The 13,942-nt window shown below is 39.5% G+C and overlaps 1 protein-coding gene across 8 annotated transcripts in view; it reads left to right on the plus strand.

The window, feature by feature from the left end:
- The window catches only part of DTNA (dystrobrevin alpha), a 275,178-nt gene that overhangs the window by 216,933 nt on the left and 44,303 nt on the right, over window positions 1–13,942 (plus strand). For 3 of the 8 annotated variants that reach the window (XM_019547677.1, XM_019547688.1, XM_019547727.1), the window contains 2 exons: window positions 4,566–4,643; window positions 5,288–5,380. The exons of 3 other annotated variants lie outside the window; for them this stretch is intronic. In XM_019547677.1, the coding sequence (XP_019403222.1) occupies window positions 4,566–4,643; window positions 5,288–5,380 (171 nt within the window). The remainder of the gene's footprint in view (window positions 1–4,565; window positions 4,644–5,287; window positions 5,381–13,942) is intronic. 2 more of the 8 variants (XM_019547666.1, XM_019547711.1) reach the window with 1 other exon arrangement.

Raw genomic sequence — 13,942 nt, forward strand, 5'->3', positions numbered from 1 at the left:
CTGGTGTTTTAAAAAAAAGCCTCCACTTACTGGCTGCTGCCTCACCAGGGGGCAATCCCTGCTGCCCCTCACTGCCCCCCACTGCATGGAGGGCTCTTCCATGAGCCCCCTGACATCCCCGCCCCACTCTCCCAGCTCCCCCCATGGCTGCCCTATCTGCCCCAGCTTCCAGCCCTTTATGGAAAAAAAAAACTCAACCCCCTTCGTCCCCCCGAACTCACCAGCTCCTGCCTCGGGGCTTTTGGGGGCTCATGCAGACCCCCCACACAGCAGGGGGCAGCGGGACTTGCCCCCCACTGGGCAGCAGCTGGTGAGTCTGGGGGTTTTGTGTTTTTTTGTTTTTCTTAAAGGGCTGGGAGCTGGTGTGGGCGGGGCCACCATGAGGGGGCTGGGAGAGTGGGTGGGGCTTGGGGGCCCAATGGCAAAGCCCCCCATGCAGTGTGGGACATTGGGGGCAGTGGGGATCGCCCCCCTGCCCAGCAGCAGTCGGTGAGTGGGGGCTTTTTTTTCCAAAGTGCTGGGAGCTGGGGCGGGCAGGGCAGCCATTGCTGAGGGCAGGGGATGGGCCACTGTGATTCGGAGATTCCTCAGCAGCTGAATCCCCGAATCAGATTCAGCTGAATTAATTCGGGACAGTGATTCAAATCACCGAATCAAATCACTGTCCCCTGAATTGGCCGAATCCAAATCCAAAGCGAATACTAGCCACTTCACACAGGCCTACTATGTCTGGTTTTGGGCACCACACTTTAAGAAAGATATAGAAACAAATTGGAAAAGAGTGTAGAGGACTATGACAGAAATAAAACATTTTTGAATACATGGCCTTTGAGGAAAAAGTAAAAGAACTGGATTTATTTCTTCTAAAAAAGAGAAGAGTTAAGAAGCATATGATAATGGACAACCAGTATGTAAATGATTGGTATGAAAAAGACAGTGATCATTTATTCTTCTTGTGCACAGAGGCTAGGGCAAGAAAAATTAACTTAATTTGTGGGAAAGCAGGCTTAGGTTGGATATTAAGAAAACCTTGCTAATTAAAGGGCTAGTTAGGCACTGGAGCAAGCTTCATAAGAAAGTTTTGAATCCACATCTTTGGAGGTTTTTAAGAACAGCGTGGAAAAAAAAATAAGGGATGATCAAGGTACACTTGATCCTGTCTCAGAGCAGGGAATGGAGTAGACAGTCTTCTGAGGTCTCTTCCAGCCCTATATTTCTATGATTTCTATAATTTCCCTCTTTTAGTAAAATTGGTTTTGTAGTGTTTTTAGATATATTTAACAATTTGCAGCATGCTGTCATTCTCAGGAGTGCATATGTGTGGGAGGGATAATTTATTGTAAATACAATAGTTAATAACTGAATGACTTCCATTTTTCATCCCGGTTCTTGACATTTATTACCCACTTAGTTTGCCTCTTTTCTGCTTCAACCTGTAACCACCATTCACTGTAGCTGACAGATTGTTTCTTACTCAAAAAAATGTTTAATTTCTTTTAAAACTTAAATGGAAGTATAAATATGTCATTGGCTGGAGCATTCACTGGTGGAGTTTCTTCACTGATCTTCATGGGGATTACAGTAACTTATAGTGCCATAATGTTCAAAAGTACAAACAATTATGTTTAGAGGGCTGAACTTTCAGAATGCCTAATATTTAGAATCATATGTTCAATTAAAGAGTTTTGTACTTTTATATTTCTTGAAATTCATCCACAGCCTCAAGTTGGTCTCTGTCTCCCAGTTTTATATTTGCAAAAGTAGGGGACTCTCAGTTGGTGTTTATAAATCATATACCTGGCTCATGAATAATGTAGCTGAGAAAATGGATCCTAGCTTCCATACACAAAAGCACTTTTGTAGATGCCAAATAAATGTATGGGGGTGTTGGTTGTAGCTGTGTTGCTCTAAGGACATAGGCAGACAGGGTTCTTTGGGTAAATGTGATATATTTTATTAGACCAACTAAATAGTTGGGAAGATTGTTCTTTGCAAGCTTTCAGGCACAAAACAGTTTGAAGAAGGGTGTTTGTGCCCAAAAGCTTACAAAGAACATTTTTTCCAACTATTTAGTTGGTCTAATAAAAGATTTCACATTTACCCAAAGAACCTTGTCTACAAATAGATGTATGCTCACTGTTGTGTACCCAGCAGTGAGCATTCACAGCTGGGGGCTGGAGCTGACATTTTGGTCCTAAGAAGTCTTTGGAATAGATGTAGTGCCGTTTTACACCTTGTTATCTCATGTGGAGGATGAACTAAACATGAGGGTCATCCAGGACTTCTCCTGCTACCCCTGATATATAGGCATGTTGGGAATAGGGCTGCCGTTGTAGTGCTGAAGAGATTTTGGTCACCACTATGGTAGATGGTTAACCAGGGACAGACTGCTACAAGTTAGACATATCTCCCACCTCCCCACGTTACAAACTTTCTAATACCAGAGGCCAAGAATCAAAAAAGCCTACAGGCAGCTTAAAGTCACCCTGTGCTGAGAGTCTCTTAGAGATGAAGAACATCTTCAGAAGTTATTTAAAATCTTGTTAACTAACTTGATTTTAAGAAGTACCCTTTTATGTCAGCAGTGTCTTTTGAAGAGAAGTCAAACCAGGAAGTCATTTCAAAGCATTACCCAGGGCAAGTTTGCCAGTAGAACATGGCAACTTTTGCAACCTTTTGGCTTGCTTTGTATAAACTTATTCTCACCAAATCGATTTAAAAAGGAGGACCAGGGACTTCTCTGGCAATATCAATCACTTCACATTCCAGTACAATATTTAAAAGATGTCAGGTAGAGAATTGGTAGAGAATTTTTTGTTGTTGTTGTTCTCTCCTGTTGTACCCAGTTACTTTGTACTGGATAGATACACTCTGAAGTATTAGTATTAGCACTTGCTTGTTGCATAGTCATTAGCAAATAGCAATGACCAAAAGCAGTTCTTCGATAGTGCTGCTCTTACAACTGACACAGTGCATGGTAATTACTTTTAGCAGGCAATTCTGTCCTCACACAAGTCAATGGGAACTTTGCTACTGACTTAATGAGAGCCAAAACTAGAACCTTAGTTGCCTAAGTCACATAGTGAAAAAAAGCTTTGGATGAAGGGCAGTGCTAAAGCAAACATTTATGTATTTGCCAGTCTGACTGATGAAGGAACTGTTGGGTCAAGCAGAGAGTTTAGCTGTCCTTAACAATTGAATGTTATTCCTTTTGAGTTAATGTAGCATGCTTCCCTGTGTACCCTTTTAATGCATCTTTCTTTTCATACCTAGCAAGAAAATCTGATGAAAATTGTAGCACATTTATCTATACATGTGAAAAGTCTAATACTATCTTATAAATAACACAATGATAGGAACTGTATGAAAGCTAAGGTTAATACCAAACATTTTCCCTGCTATGCACTAATGGCCTGATCTCAGTGCCTTTCAGACTAATAAAACAATGAAATGATGGTTCTTAAGGCAGCTCCTTCCTTCAGTGCAATGTGTTTAACCAAATACCCCCCAAATAACAGTAAATAAAACCTAAACATCTTACTGGCAGCTGCTAAGTACAGTGGCATGTGCCCAATCTCAGGGAGTGATTAAGTGTCCTAGAGTTCATATTTTTGGTCTCCAGTTTATAAGAATCTGTCTGCTCAAGTGCAGTACAATTGTCTACAGCTTGGAGGAATCCAGTCAGTGCTCCTTCTCGTGCACCTACACTTCTGTTAGATAATGACATGTCAGTAGCCACAAAGCCAATCTGGTGAATAATTAAAGACAAGGAATAAGGAAAAATAAAAGGCAAATGAAGTAACCTTTTATAAAAAAAAACCAACCATGGACCCGAGAGAAACCAAAATTTAACTATCTTTGCTTTTAGCTAATATTTTATTCCCAACCACCCCATTGGGTATTTCAGCATCAGGAAAAGCAAAATTAATGTGATACTATGAATAGTTAAATCTAAAAAAAGAAAGAGCAACTGACAGAGTAGAATATAGTGAAGAACAATCATGCTTTTATTGATGGCAGAAAAATAACATAACATTTTAAAAAATTGGAGCTACTCCATAGAGGAACAGATTTAAGTCCCTTGAGTCATTAAAATGGTCATGCTTGCAAAAACAAAAAACAAAAAAACCCCATGTTACTTGAGTTGGCCCTCATCCCAGAAGTACACTGGCTATAGTTAGAAAAGTTTTCCTAGCTTGAGAAAAAATGCTTAGCATGCCAAACTTTCAGCATTAGGTACCTAAACCTTCCTGTGAAAGTACACAAACCTCCAACAGCCATTTTCAGTAGAAACTTGTTTCACTGGGTTCCTCCCTAGCTAAATTGCTATCATTTAGAGAGAGAGGAACTATAAGAGTCTTCTGGTCAAGCAAAATTCCTTGAATTTGAAGTTCCATATCTCAAATTTGGCTTTCCAATGCATTCTTTTTTCAAAACTTTTAAGGAGTACATAAGTTTTTGGTTTACCCCAGAGCTTTAGAATGAATTCCACCAAACTCTGTTCTTTAATAAATGGCAGTTGTCACTGTTTACCCTTTTCTTAGCTTTCCTGTCTTATTAACTAGCTCTCCTTACAAGAATAATGAAGTAGAGCAGAACAAACTTCTGGCTAGGGCAGCTCCAGCTTTCTTGAAAGGCAAAGGGTAAGTTACAGAGAGATTATGTTGGTAGTTTCTGCTAACACGATTTTAAAAAAATCTGCTTTCTTTCCTCTGCTTTTGATTGTCTGCAGATCCTTTTTTTCTCAAAAAAAAACAATAACTAAACTAACTTGCTAAACTAAGTACGGGCGCGCGTGCGCGCATGTGTGTGCGTGTGTGTGTGTGTGTATCTAGATACTTGAGGACTCACTCAGATACTTCCAAACATATTAACTTGTGATTTCAATGTTAATCGCATGTGTACATATGTCCAATCAAGTTAGATAACGTCTTAGTCTGTATTATATTAGAATAATTTACTTTATTGATCAGCACTTTTGTTTGGTTTTGCACGGTGGTGAAGAGCCTTTAGTTCTCATTAACTTCAATAAAAGATGAAGGTGCTCTGCCCTTTCTAATACCATCTCCCCTTCTTGCAGAACTGGCTCCTTACTCGAGTTGATTTCTACCATTTCAACCAATTAGAATATAAAAATATGATCAGTGCTCATTTTGAAAAAAAATTCTAAAAACACTTATTATTCATTCATAAATTCCCATTTCATGGTCTTACTTGCTCCTGCTTTCTCTGTTTATTTCTCTCTGTCTGTCCGGACCACACCCTTTTCTCCCCAACCCTGTTTCAGGTTACAGTACAGCCTCGATGTTGCAGACAGGCTGGCCGATGAACATGTACTCATTGGGTTGTATGTCAACATGCTCCAGAGCAACCCCTCACGGTTAGTGCAGGTTTGGCACCTTTGGGGGATCCTTAGAAAAGGGACATTGGTTGATTGAAAAAACTATATCACAGCCATAGGCACTCAGTATTTCCTACTAGCTATAGCTGAGGCAGCTATTTATCAAAATTAGTCCAAAGAGTAGATATATCTGTGTTTAGTAGATATAATATCTCCCAGTGTTGGTTGTGGTATCACTGTTCTTCTTTCTAGTAGTGTTAAATAGCAAACTATTGTGAACAGCTGCTTAGCTAAGCAGTACTGCAAACTAGTGCCTGACATGGTTAGAGCAGTACTTGATGACAGTACATAAATTTACCCATACCAGTGAATTACAATTTCTCATTTTCACGGAATTTTTGAGGTGATGTGTGATGTAGATTTCAGTTTATTTTGTGAATGCAAAATGGTGATAGGTTAGAAAAAAACAAGAAATTGCTTATTAGCCCATCAAAGGAAGAACTTTGTTTCGGTTTGCCTGTTTTTATACAAGTCAGTCATTCTTCTTAACTTTGTCTGGCTTCTGTAAGGTCTAAATATATATAAATAGAATATCTGTTTTTTCCAGCATCCATAGCTCAGGGCAAAGTCTAGCCAGTTCTGAAATGAATATGTTGCCTATGGTTTTTATTTTTTGACTTGATTTAAACATGTCATGCTCTGTCTAGCTAAAAGGACTTTCTGTTACCTTCAGAATTGTGGATGGTGGCACCACAGAAAGCCAGCCTGGTTAGGGTAAGGACCGGCCTCCTATGAAAGATGGGGAGGAATTTAGTGTACAAGTAACCATGTATTTTTAAAATGTGGCAGAAATCAGTTCTGTGTTTTCTGACGGCATCATCCCTGCCACACACAGGTGTGCTGTATTTGTTCTTCTAGATTTCCCTACTGTCATTACAACACATCACCTTGAGAGAAGATAATGAAGTACATGATGTCAAAAGCACCCTTCTTAAAAACATTAAAGAGAGTGAGAAGTTCCTCCTCAGGAAAATGCAGCTGCATTTCTCTAAAATGCCAGGCTAGGGCCTACTCTCTCTAATATTGATGGGAACTCATAGAAGGATACATTTTGTTTTTAATCCTTTCAAGAATCAGTTTTTGGTTCCTGAGCCCATTGATTTCTAGGCAGTATTGTTGGTGTACTAAACCCAGAACTAAACTACTGTACATTGGGACATGTAGTGGGTGCACTTCCAGCAGCACTTCCAGTTTCATCGCTGGCTCAGTGGTCGGTTGTTGGAGTACACCACCCCCCCGGTCGGCGATCTGGTGTCCCCCCAGACCCGGGAGGCACCAGTCACCCATGCTACTGCATTTATTCAATTTTAATCGGGGGGGAGGGGTCCCATTTGATGGGGTGGAGTGTGTGTGGAGATCCCTCATCTCAATATAACATATGAAGGTAGTGGTGACACAGGCTTCAGCTCTATCCAGGGTCAGGGGCATAGCTGCTGCTGCTGCCTGCCCCTTCTCCCAACACCCCACTGCCTCTGGACTCCACCATCTCCCCAGCTACAGCCTCTGCCCCACCAACCCCCCTATGTAGTCTCTGCTCCCCATCCTGTCCCTCTCCCCCCACTTGTCTGTGTTCTGTGCTGGCAGGCTCTGTCTACACTGCAGCCTGGGGCACTGAGCCTGTGCCCCAGGCTAGAATAGGGATAGAGCCCACCAGTGTGGAGGAAGGTAAGTGAGGGGAGGGGGAAGTCAAGCCTGGGTGGGGATGCAGAGGAAAGTGGGGAGCAAGGAGCAGAGGCTGGGGAGAGAGGCAGGAGGGGGAGCAGAGGTGAAGGAGGCTTGAAGTTGTGGAGGAATGGGCAGGGGCAGAGGTGGTAAGGGGCACAAACAGAGGGCAAGCTTCTTGACAGCCCCGCATCACCTGTTCCCCCACTGCCTGCCCCCCTGCAGCAGTGGCGGGGAGGGGGGGGATGGTAAATTAAAGATGACCCTATAATAATTAGATTCTATTCTTGGAAAATTACCATATTTACTTGCATATCAGGCAAGGATTCTTCCCCCAATCATCTGGGGTAAAGGAAAGCTCCTTGTCTTACATTTGCATCCAAGGAAACCTCATTAACTATGTTTTCTATCATTAAACTGCTACCAAAGCAGCATGTGCTCAGTCAGGGAAACCAATTATAAAGCTGATTAAATGCAGCCAACACTGAGCACGACTATAAAACACATTGGGCAAACATACCTATAGGAACCTACCAGAAGTTTAGGTTAATGCAGTCCATCTGAATAAGATACATGGTAGTGCCCATTGTGCTCAATTCCCCACAGTGCCAACTCTTTTTCAAGTCATGGTGATAAATTGAATACATTTCAACTCCCACAGCTGAGCTGTGTCTTTCTTTCCCATTTCCAATAATTCCTGTTTCTTTACCAGCCTTAAGTCTCTGGCAGACATCACCAAACTAGGCCGCAAACAGATCACCTAGAATCCTTCTGTCCCCCTCCTCCTCCCTCCTTGGACAGTCACATATGTTTAGTGTGGCCCTGCCTTCCATACAGTGGAGCTGGCTCTGGTTGCCTTGTGCCTTATCTCCATATAAATTTTGATGGGTCCCAGGACTCATGACAAGAACATCTAATTCCAGCCATGAGTGGGGAGCTAATTAGCAAATGGATCCTCTGTGGTGGGTATCTGGACTACGCACACATACTGAACAGTGAGTGCTGAGCTGTGGTGTCACCATGGCTTGAAACACTGACTCTTTTGGGGCCCAGCCCAATTAAATATATGGTAAATTGTGAGCATTTTGGCCTTGGACTAATATCATGCATAGTAGGTACAAAAGTGCTGCTTAAAGGTGTGGCTATGGAGTACCTGTGCTAAAACTTGTAGTTTCAAAAAAGATTAAATGCGTCAATTCTAGATTAACTAAGTCTGTGTATCTGTAGTAATTTGCCTATATGTTTATTTCAAAGTTAGTGTTTTCAGATTTGCTCCTTGTTTCCATGTGCTCAGTGAGAGCAGAGTCTGACAGGGGTCGGGAAAGGGGCTGCAGGGGAAGAATTTGGGGGGAAAGGGACAGCGGACAAGGGCGCCGCTTGACCCACACCCCAGATTTAGTGTCCCTGCTGTAGCAGTTGGAGGGGGAAAAATTCAAAGCAAACCTCCAGTAATTAGATTTTTCTATACCTGGACATTTTTTACAAATTTATTAATTTTCCATTTATAGAACCTAATTATTCAGGGGGTCCTCCTATAGTCAGGGTCATCCTGTATTCTAGTAAATACAGTGTGACAAATTTATAAATTTTCCAGGTATGCAATCTAATTTTGGGGAGGCCATCTTTAATTCAGGGTTGTCTTAAATGTGAGTAAATACAGTAGTATGGAATTATAAGATATGAAAACAAATTTACCAAATGATAAAATCCTAAAGAAATTCTGTTTCTGGCTCTGGATTTCAAAAAGCAGGATTTTTTGGCAATGTTTGTTTAGCAGCTGCTAAGGCTGTTAAGAGGCTGGGTAGAAGTATATTAGATAATTTTTCCATCCATAGTGAAGCTTGGGCATGAAGCATTTAGACTTCAGTGGAAAACACCAGCAAGAGCAATGACAATGCTCTTTAGTCCTTTCATCATCCCAGTTGTGCCTGGTATTAGTAAAATGTAACCTAGGTTAAAATTTAAGGTTGTCTGCATATGTAGAGCAAATACAAGATACAGACGATGAGCCATAACATCCCCTTAATTTAATATTTCTGATGGGTTGATAGGTAATGAATGATAAAGTCCTTGATTGCTCAAATAATTGAGGCAGAGTGTAGTGCACAGCATCTGATTACTGACATTTAAAGGTTGTAGGCCTGGCATCCTCGATTAAAAAGAGCCTCAATCATTTATATAAGTTACCAACTCAACTTTGACAAGAAATTAGCTACAGCAGATAATTGTCTTCACCATACATCTAAATGTGCCCTGCAGTGGTTTTCTGCTATGCTACAAAGTAAAGAAAAGAAGGGAAAGGAAGAGTTTCATTTGAATAAGGTTAAGAAACGCAAACTTAGGAAGCCTTGTATTTCTATAGGAATGCATCACTTGCAATATTTATCCTCCAATGAGTGCTCAGTCCATGATAACAAGGTGGAACTTATTATCAAGAAGCTGCTAAGCAAAGTCAGAGTTTGGGACATTTGATTCACTCACTTTACCCAAATAATGGCCAGGTATATATTTAGGTCTTACCATCAGTGTGACCTGAACCTATATCGGCAACAAAATTAATGAGTAAAGTTGGACTTTCAACTAGAATGCAGCTTATTGTGTGCAGGTACTGTAAATATATGGTAATGTCTGACCCCTTCCTTTTAAAATAAAACAAATAGGATAAGTCTTTAATGGATGTAACTCCATCTTCTAGCAAAGTCAGTGGAACTAATTTATACAAGTTGAGGAATTAAAACTGATGTATATTTTGCAAAATACTCCTCAAAAGCATTGAAAATAAATATTATTTTGAAAATATTTTAACTGTTTAAGTTTTCTTTTTGCCTTTTGTTTGTTATAAATTGTGCACCAAAAGCAAAGCCGCCCATTTAATCTGCTTCCCTATCTACTTCTGATGAGCTAGTGTAGTGCTATGTTTTTTCAGTATCCAAGACTCAAAGAGATTATGGAAATAAACAACAACTTTGTTGTTAATAGCAAGTGTAAATTGCCCACTGTCAATATGTTTTGATTGCTGCAATTTGAGAATGCACACTATAATTAAAAATATAAAATGTTAGCATTTATTTCATACAAATATTTTATTCTTTTTATATTTTATTAAGAGGTAATTAAAACCCTGCTTTTTATAAAATGCTTTATTACTGTAAATTCCTGGGTTTTGTTCCTTTAAATTAGACACTTTATTTTCCATATTAATACCATGCATTTCAGTTCAGTTCTTTCATAATTGCAGAATTAATTTAGACAAAAAATTAAGAAGTAAGTAGGAGAACATTTTTATTTGATAAAATAAAATGGCTCTTAGAGAAACCTAGGTGTAGTGTACAGCTGCACCTTGATTCATATTTCTGTGCCATTGCATACTTCATTCTGTTAAACATATTCTATATTACTTTCTAAGATAGCATGTGTGGATGCTTCTATTACCATTTTCAAATAATAAAATAATGATGATTTAAAAAAATGCAAACCACAAATTCAGAAAACAATTTCCAGTTTAAGGCGTCTTAAATCTTAGCAACTTAGAATGTACGGCCATAGAAATAATCCTAAAAATTCCTAAAACTTGATAGCAACCAACTATAAAGTTAGTACACATTTTCAAGGTCTAACTTTATAGCTGGTTGGAGCTTTGTATCATGTGATAGCTATTTACACATGTAGCTGGTCTCAAGGTAATTGTGTAATTAACCAGTTAATTGTATGATACCTGTAATGTGTAGTGGGGGCCTGAGACTCATATAACTTGAAGTTATTGTGGAGTTCTGCTCAAAACTACCAAAGAAGTCCCATGATTCTGATGATTCAGCAAATGCTAGTACATCATCTCTAGACTGAAGGCATTAAACTGAGCTGGCCTCCTTTACAAGTCTTAATGGAAATCACTTCAAAGAAAAGAAGCTTTATGAGAAGTATGTTAATCTGAGCCAGTATCCGATGGCAGAAGATGGGATCTAACTCAAAGGTAAAAAACAAGTTGAAGGATCACAATAAATAAACATGGTCATACATTCTTCTACTGAGAAGACAGACAACAGAACCAAAAGAGATAAGACTCTTTCATATTATCAGCAATTAGTTGGTTTCACTGTCTTTCCTAGGTAGGACTGGAACAGAAATTATGGGTGAGAAGCCATGGAGTAGAGAAATATTAGTGTGGTCTAGCTGGTTTGTTAAAATATGAAAATGGCCTTATTAGGAGAAGGCAATTTTTTCACACTGGAGTGACTCATAGCAGATGATGCCAGAAAATAGCTTCATGAAACCTAATAATCTTGTCACAGAAAATGAAAAGCTGGTAAAAACTGATAAAATAGGAAAGATGCCATGGAGTGTTAACTGTTAGCAGCAGGAGGAACTTTAAACAACCAGCTGTAAGGGTGAAGTTACATGTTACACATAGACTATACTAGGGGCATTTAAAATGTGTCTGTATGTTAAAGCGCATTAACTCATGATAAGCGCGCTCTGACCATGTCAAAGTTACACTACTTCAACAAAGGGTTAATTCTAGGTCATGCTACCTAGCTTGTGTTACGGTAATTTAAGTTTCCTCCACAGAGATAAAATGAGCAATTTACAGTCCTCCAGTATCACAGGATGCACTGCTCCCAGTCAATAGTGACACCGCATCCACACATGGTGTGGATGTTCGGTTCCCGGGGGAACACCTGTGCTATACACGCTTTGGTGTGCAGCAAGTTACCTCAGGTGGGATAGGGGCAGCTGGGGCCTGCACTGGGCTGGCCCCAGCAGCCTTACCGGGGGTCTGGGGATTCCCAGGGCTGCAGCAATGATTTTGCCACATGGAGCCTGGCCGGCAGCTGCAATGTGGATCCAGGTAGCCCAGCTCCACTTTTGAGCAGCGAATGCTGCCCATGCATATGCGGCTCTGCTTTTTTTTCCCCATGAATATCCAGGGGTCAAAAAAACCCACAGAAACAAAAAGCAGGGTAGCACCCACACAGGAAGAATTCCCTTGCAGCATGGAGAACACCTGAATGTGCGGCACATGGCACTGCAGATGTTTTGCAGCACCACATACTGCATGGCTGTGCTCACCTGTGACTGCTCACAGCATGTTCTGACTTTAACACTGCTTAACATTCCACAGATTTAGGATGGCCTAAATGTACTCTGTAACTTTAGTTATTTTCTTATCTCTGGACAATACAGTTCTAAGCTAATTCTCCATAAAACTCACTTCTTGGAAGATGGCACACAATTAAAGAACAAGACAGCAGTGCTATATGTCACATTTTTGTCAAGTCATCTTCCTCAGACAATTAAAGCAAATATAAGAAAATCATCATTCACTGATAATATTTTAATCTATTTATGCAAAGGAGGGAAAAGCTATGGTTTGAAAATCCAGCTCAAATGTCACATACTGTATGACAGACTTTATGCATGATTCTATCCTTTAGTTTACAGAAAAAGGATATTGGTCGGATACAACCTCCTTTTACAAAACTATTTTGGGTTTTTTAACTTCATGTAGCACTATACATGTACTATGTATCACTGTACTGGCAATAATATGGGTACTTCATATTGCAATGATAAAATTGCTGAACAATTAACAGGCTGTTAATTATTACAAAGTCATTAATGCTGGAGACACCAAATGTGGAATGACTGTTAAATGTTTTTAAATATGTGAGGATTTGTCAGTTGTTCATTTATATCTTTAGAACTTAAATGTTGAAATTATTATATTTTTATTTTTGAGTAATCTCTCATTAACTCTTGCAAATATCCTAAATTCTACATGCATTCACATTATTTGTGTGTATGCATAATATCTCACTCTACGTTTCTTTGTGTACTCATGAAAAATAGACAAGAGTATGAATTAAAACAAATCTTAATTTTTCATCTTAAAATCTTGACATGTTAAGATTATTTTGCCATGTTGTTCATAACTGTAGCTAATGATTTTGTGCAGTAGGCATGTCAGAATTAAATAACTCTTTGGCCATTTTACCTCTTAAATTTCAAGAGAGTTTCTGCAAATGAGTTGTTGGCTAGATTGACCAGACTTCACCCAGTGCTGCAACATGTGCTATGCTGTATGCATCTATTTGAAATGCTAACTAAAACATTTAACATAAAGGGAAATGCTACAACCAAAAAGGTGAAGTGACTTAATTCATTCAGTAAATATGGAATGAAAATTGCCATTAACACTCACTAGGTTTTTGCAGTTCTGACAACCTGCCTCATTTGTTATTTTTCAGGTTTTCATAGTATAAATCCTAAATTGCTGTACAAATGACAGTTACACTGGAATACCTGATACTTCCACAGCAGTCTGTCACAAGATGATGATTTGGCCTGACTGGAGAAATAATTTTAAATAATTACTGGTATATTATCACTAATTTAATCCCTATTACCTGGTTTGCATAATTTCATAAGGCTAAGATTGTTTCCTTTGATATAATAGTGCCATGGGCTTAGGATGTATCAAAATGATAGGTGATCATAAAATGATTGCGAGTCCTTATATACTGCTTTGACTAAGTCTTAGGAACAGTCACCTAACAAGGCTCAGTTCACCCAACATCCATCTCTTCATTACTTTGGTGTGTTTCCAGACTTCTTTGGTTTCACAGGCATTCTTAGAATGAAAAAAAGACAATTTAAGATGACCCAGAATTTCATTTTCTCTCTTACCATTACTTCACCAAGTCATACGAAGCTCAATTTGGAATCCAACTGTGTGAGCTCGATGCTGAATTATATAAGGACTGAATTAAGCACAGGCTCAGACCTGTTCAATTTAAAACTTTTATTGTTTCACAAAGTCATAAACTAAAGGAGGTCTGTTGGTTCACGAGGTTCCCAAATGAAGCCCTTGCTCTCTACCTC

The sequence above is a fragment of the Crocodylus porosus genome, unplaced genomic scaffold, assembly GCF_001723895.1.
Source record: "Crocodylus porosus isolate Cpor-Errol unplaced genomic scaffold, CroPor_comp1, whole genome shotgun sequence".
NCBI lineage: Eukaryota > Metazoa > Chordata > Crocodylia > Crocodylidae > Crocodylus > Crocodylus porosus.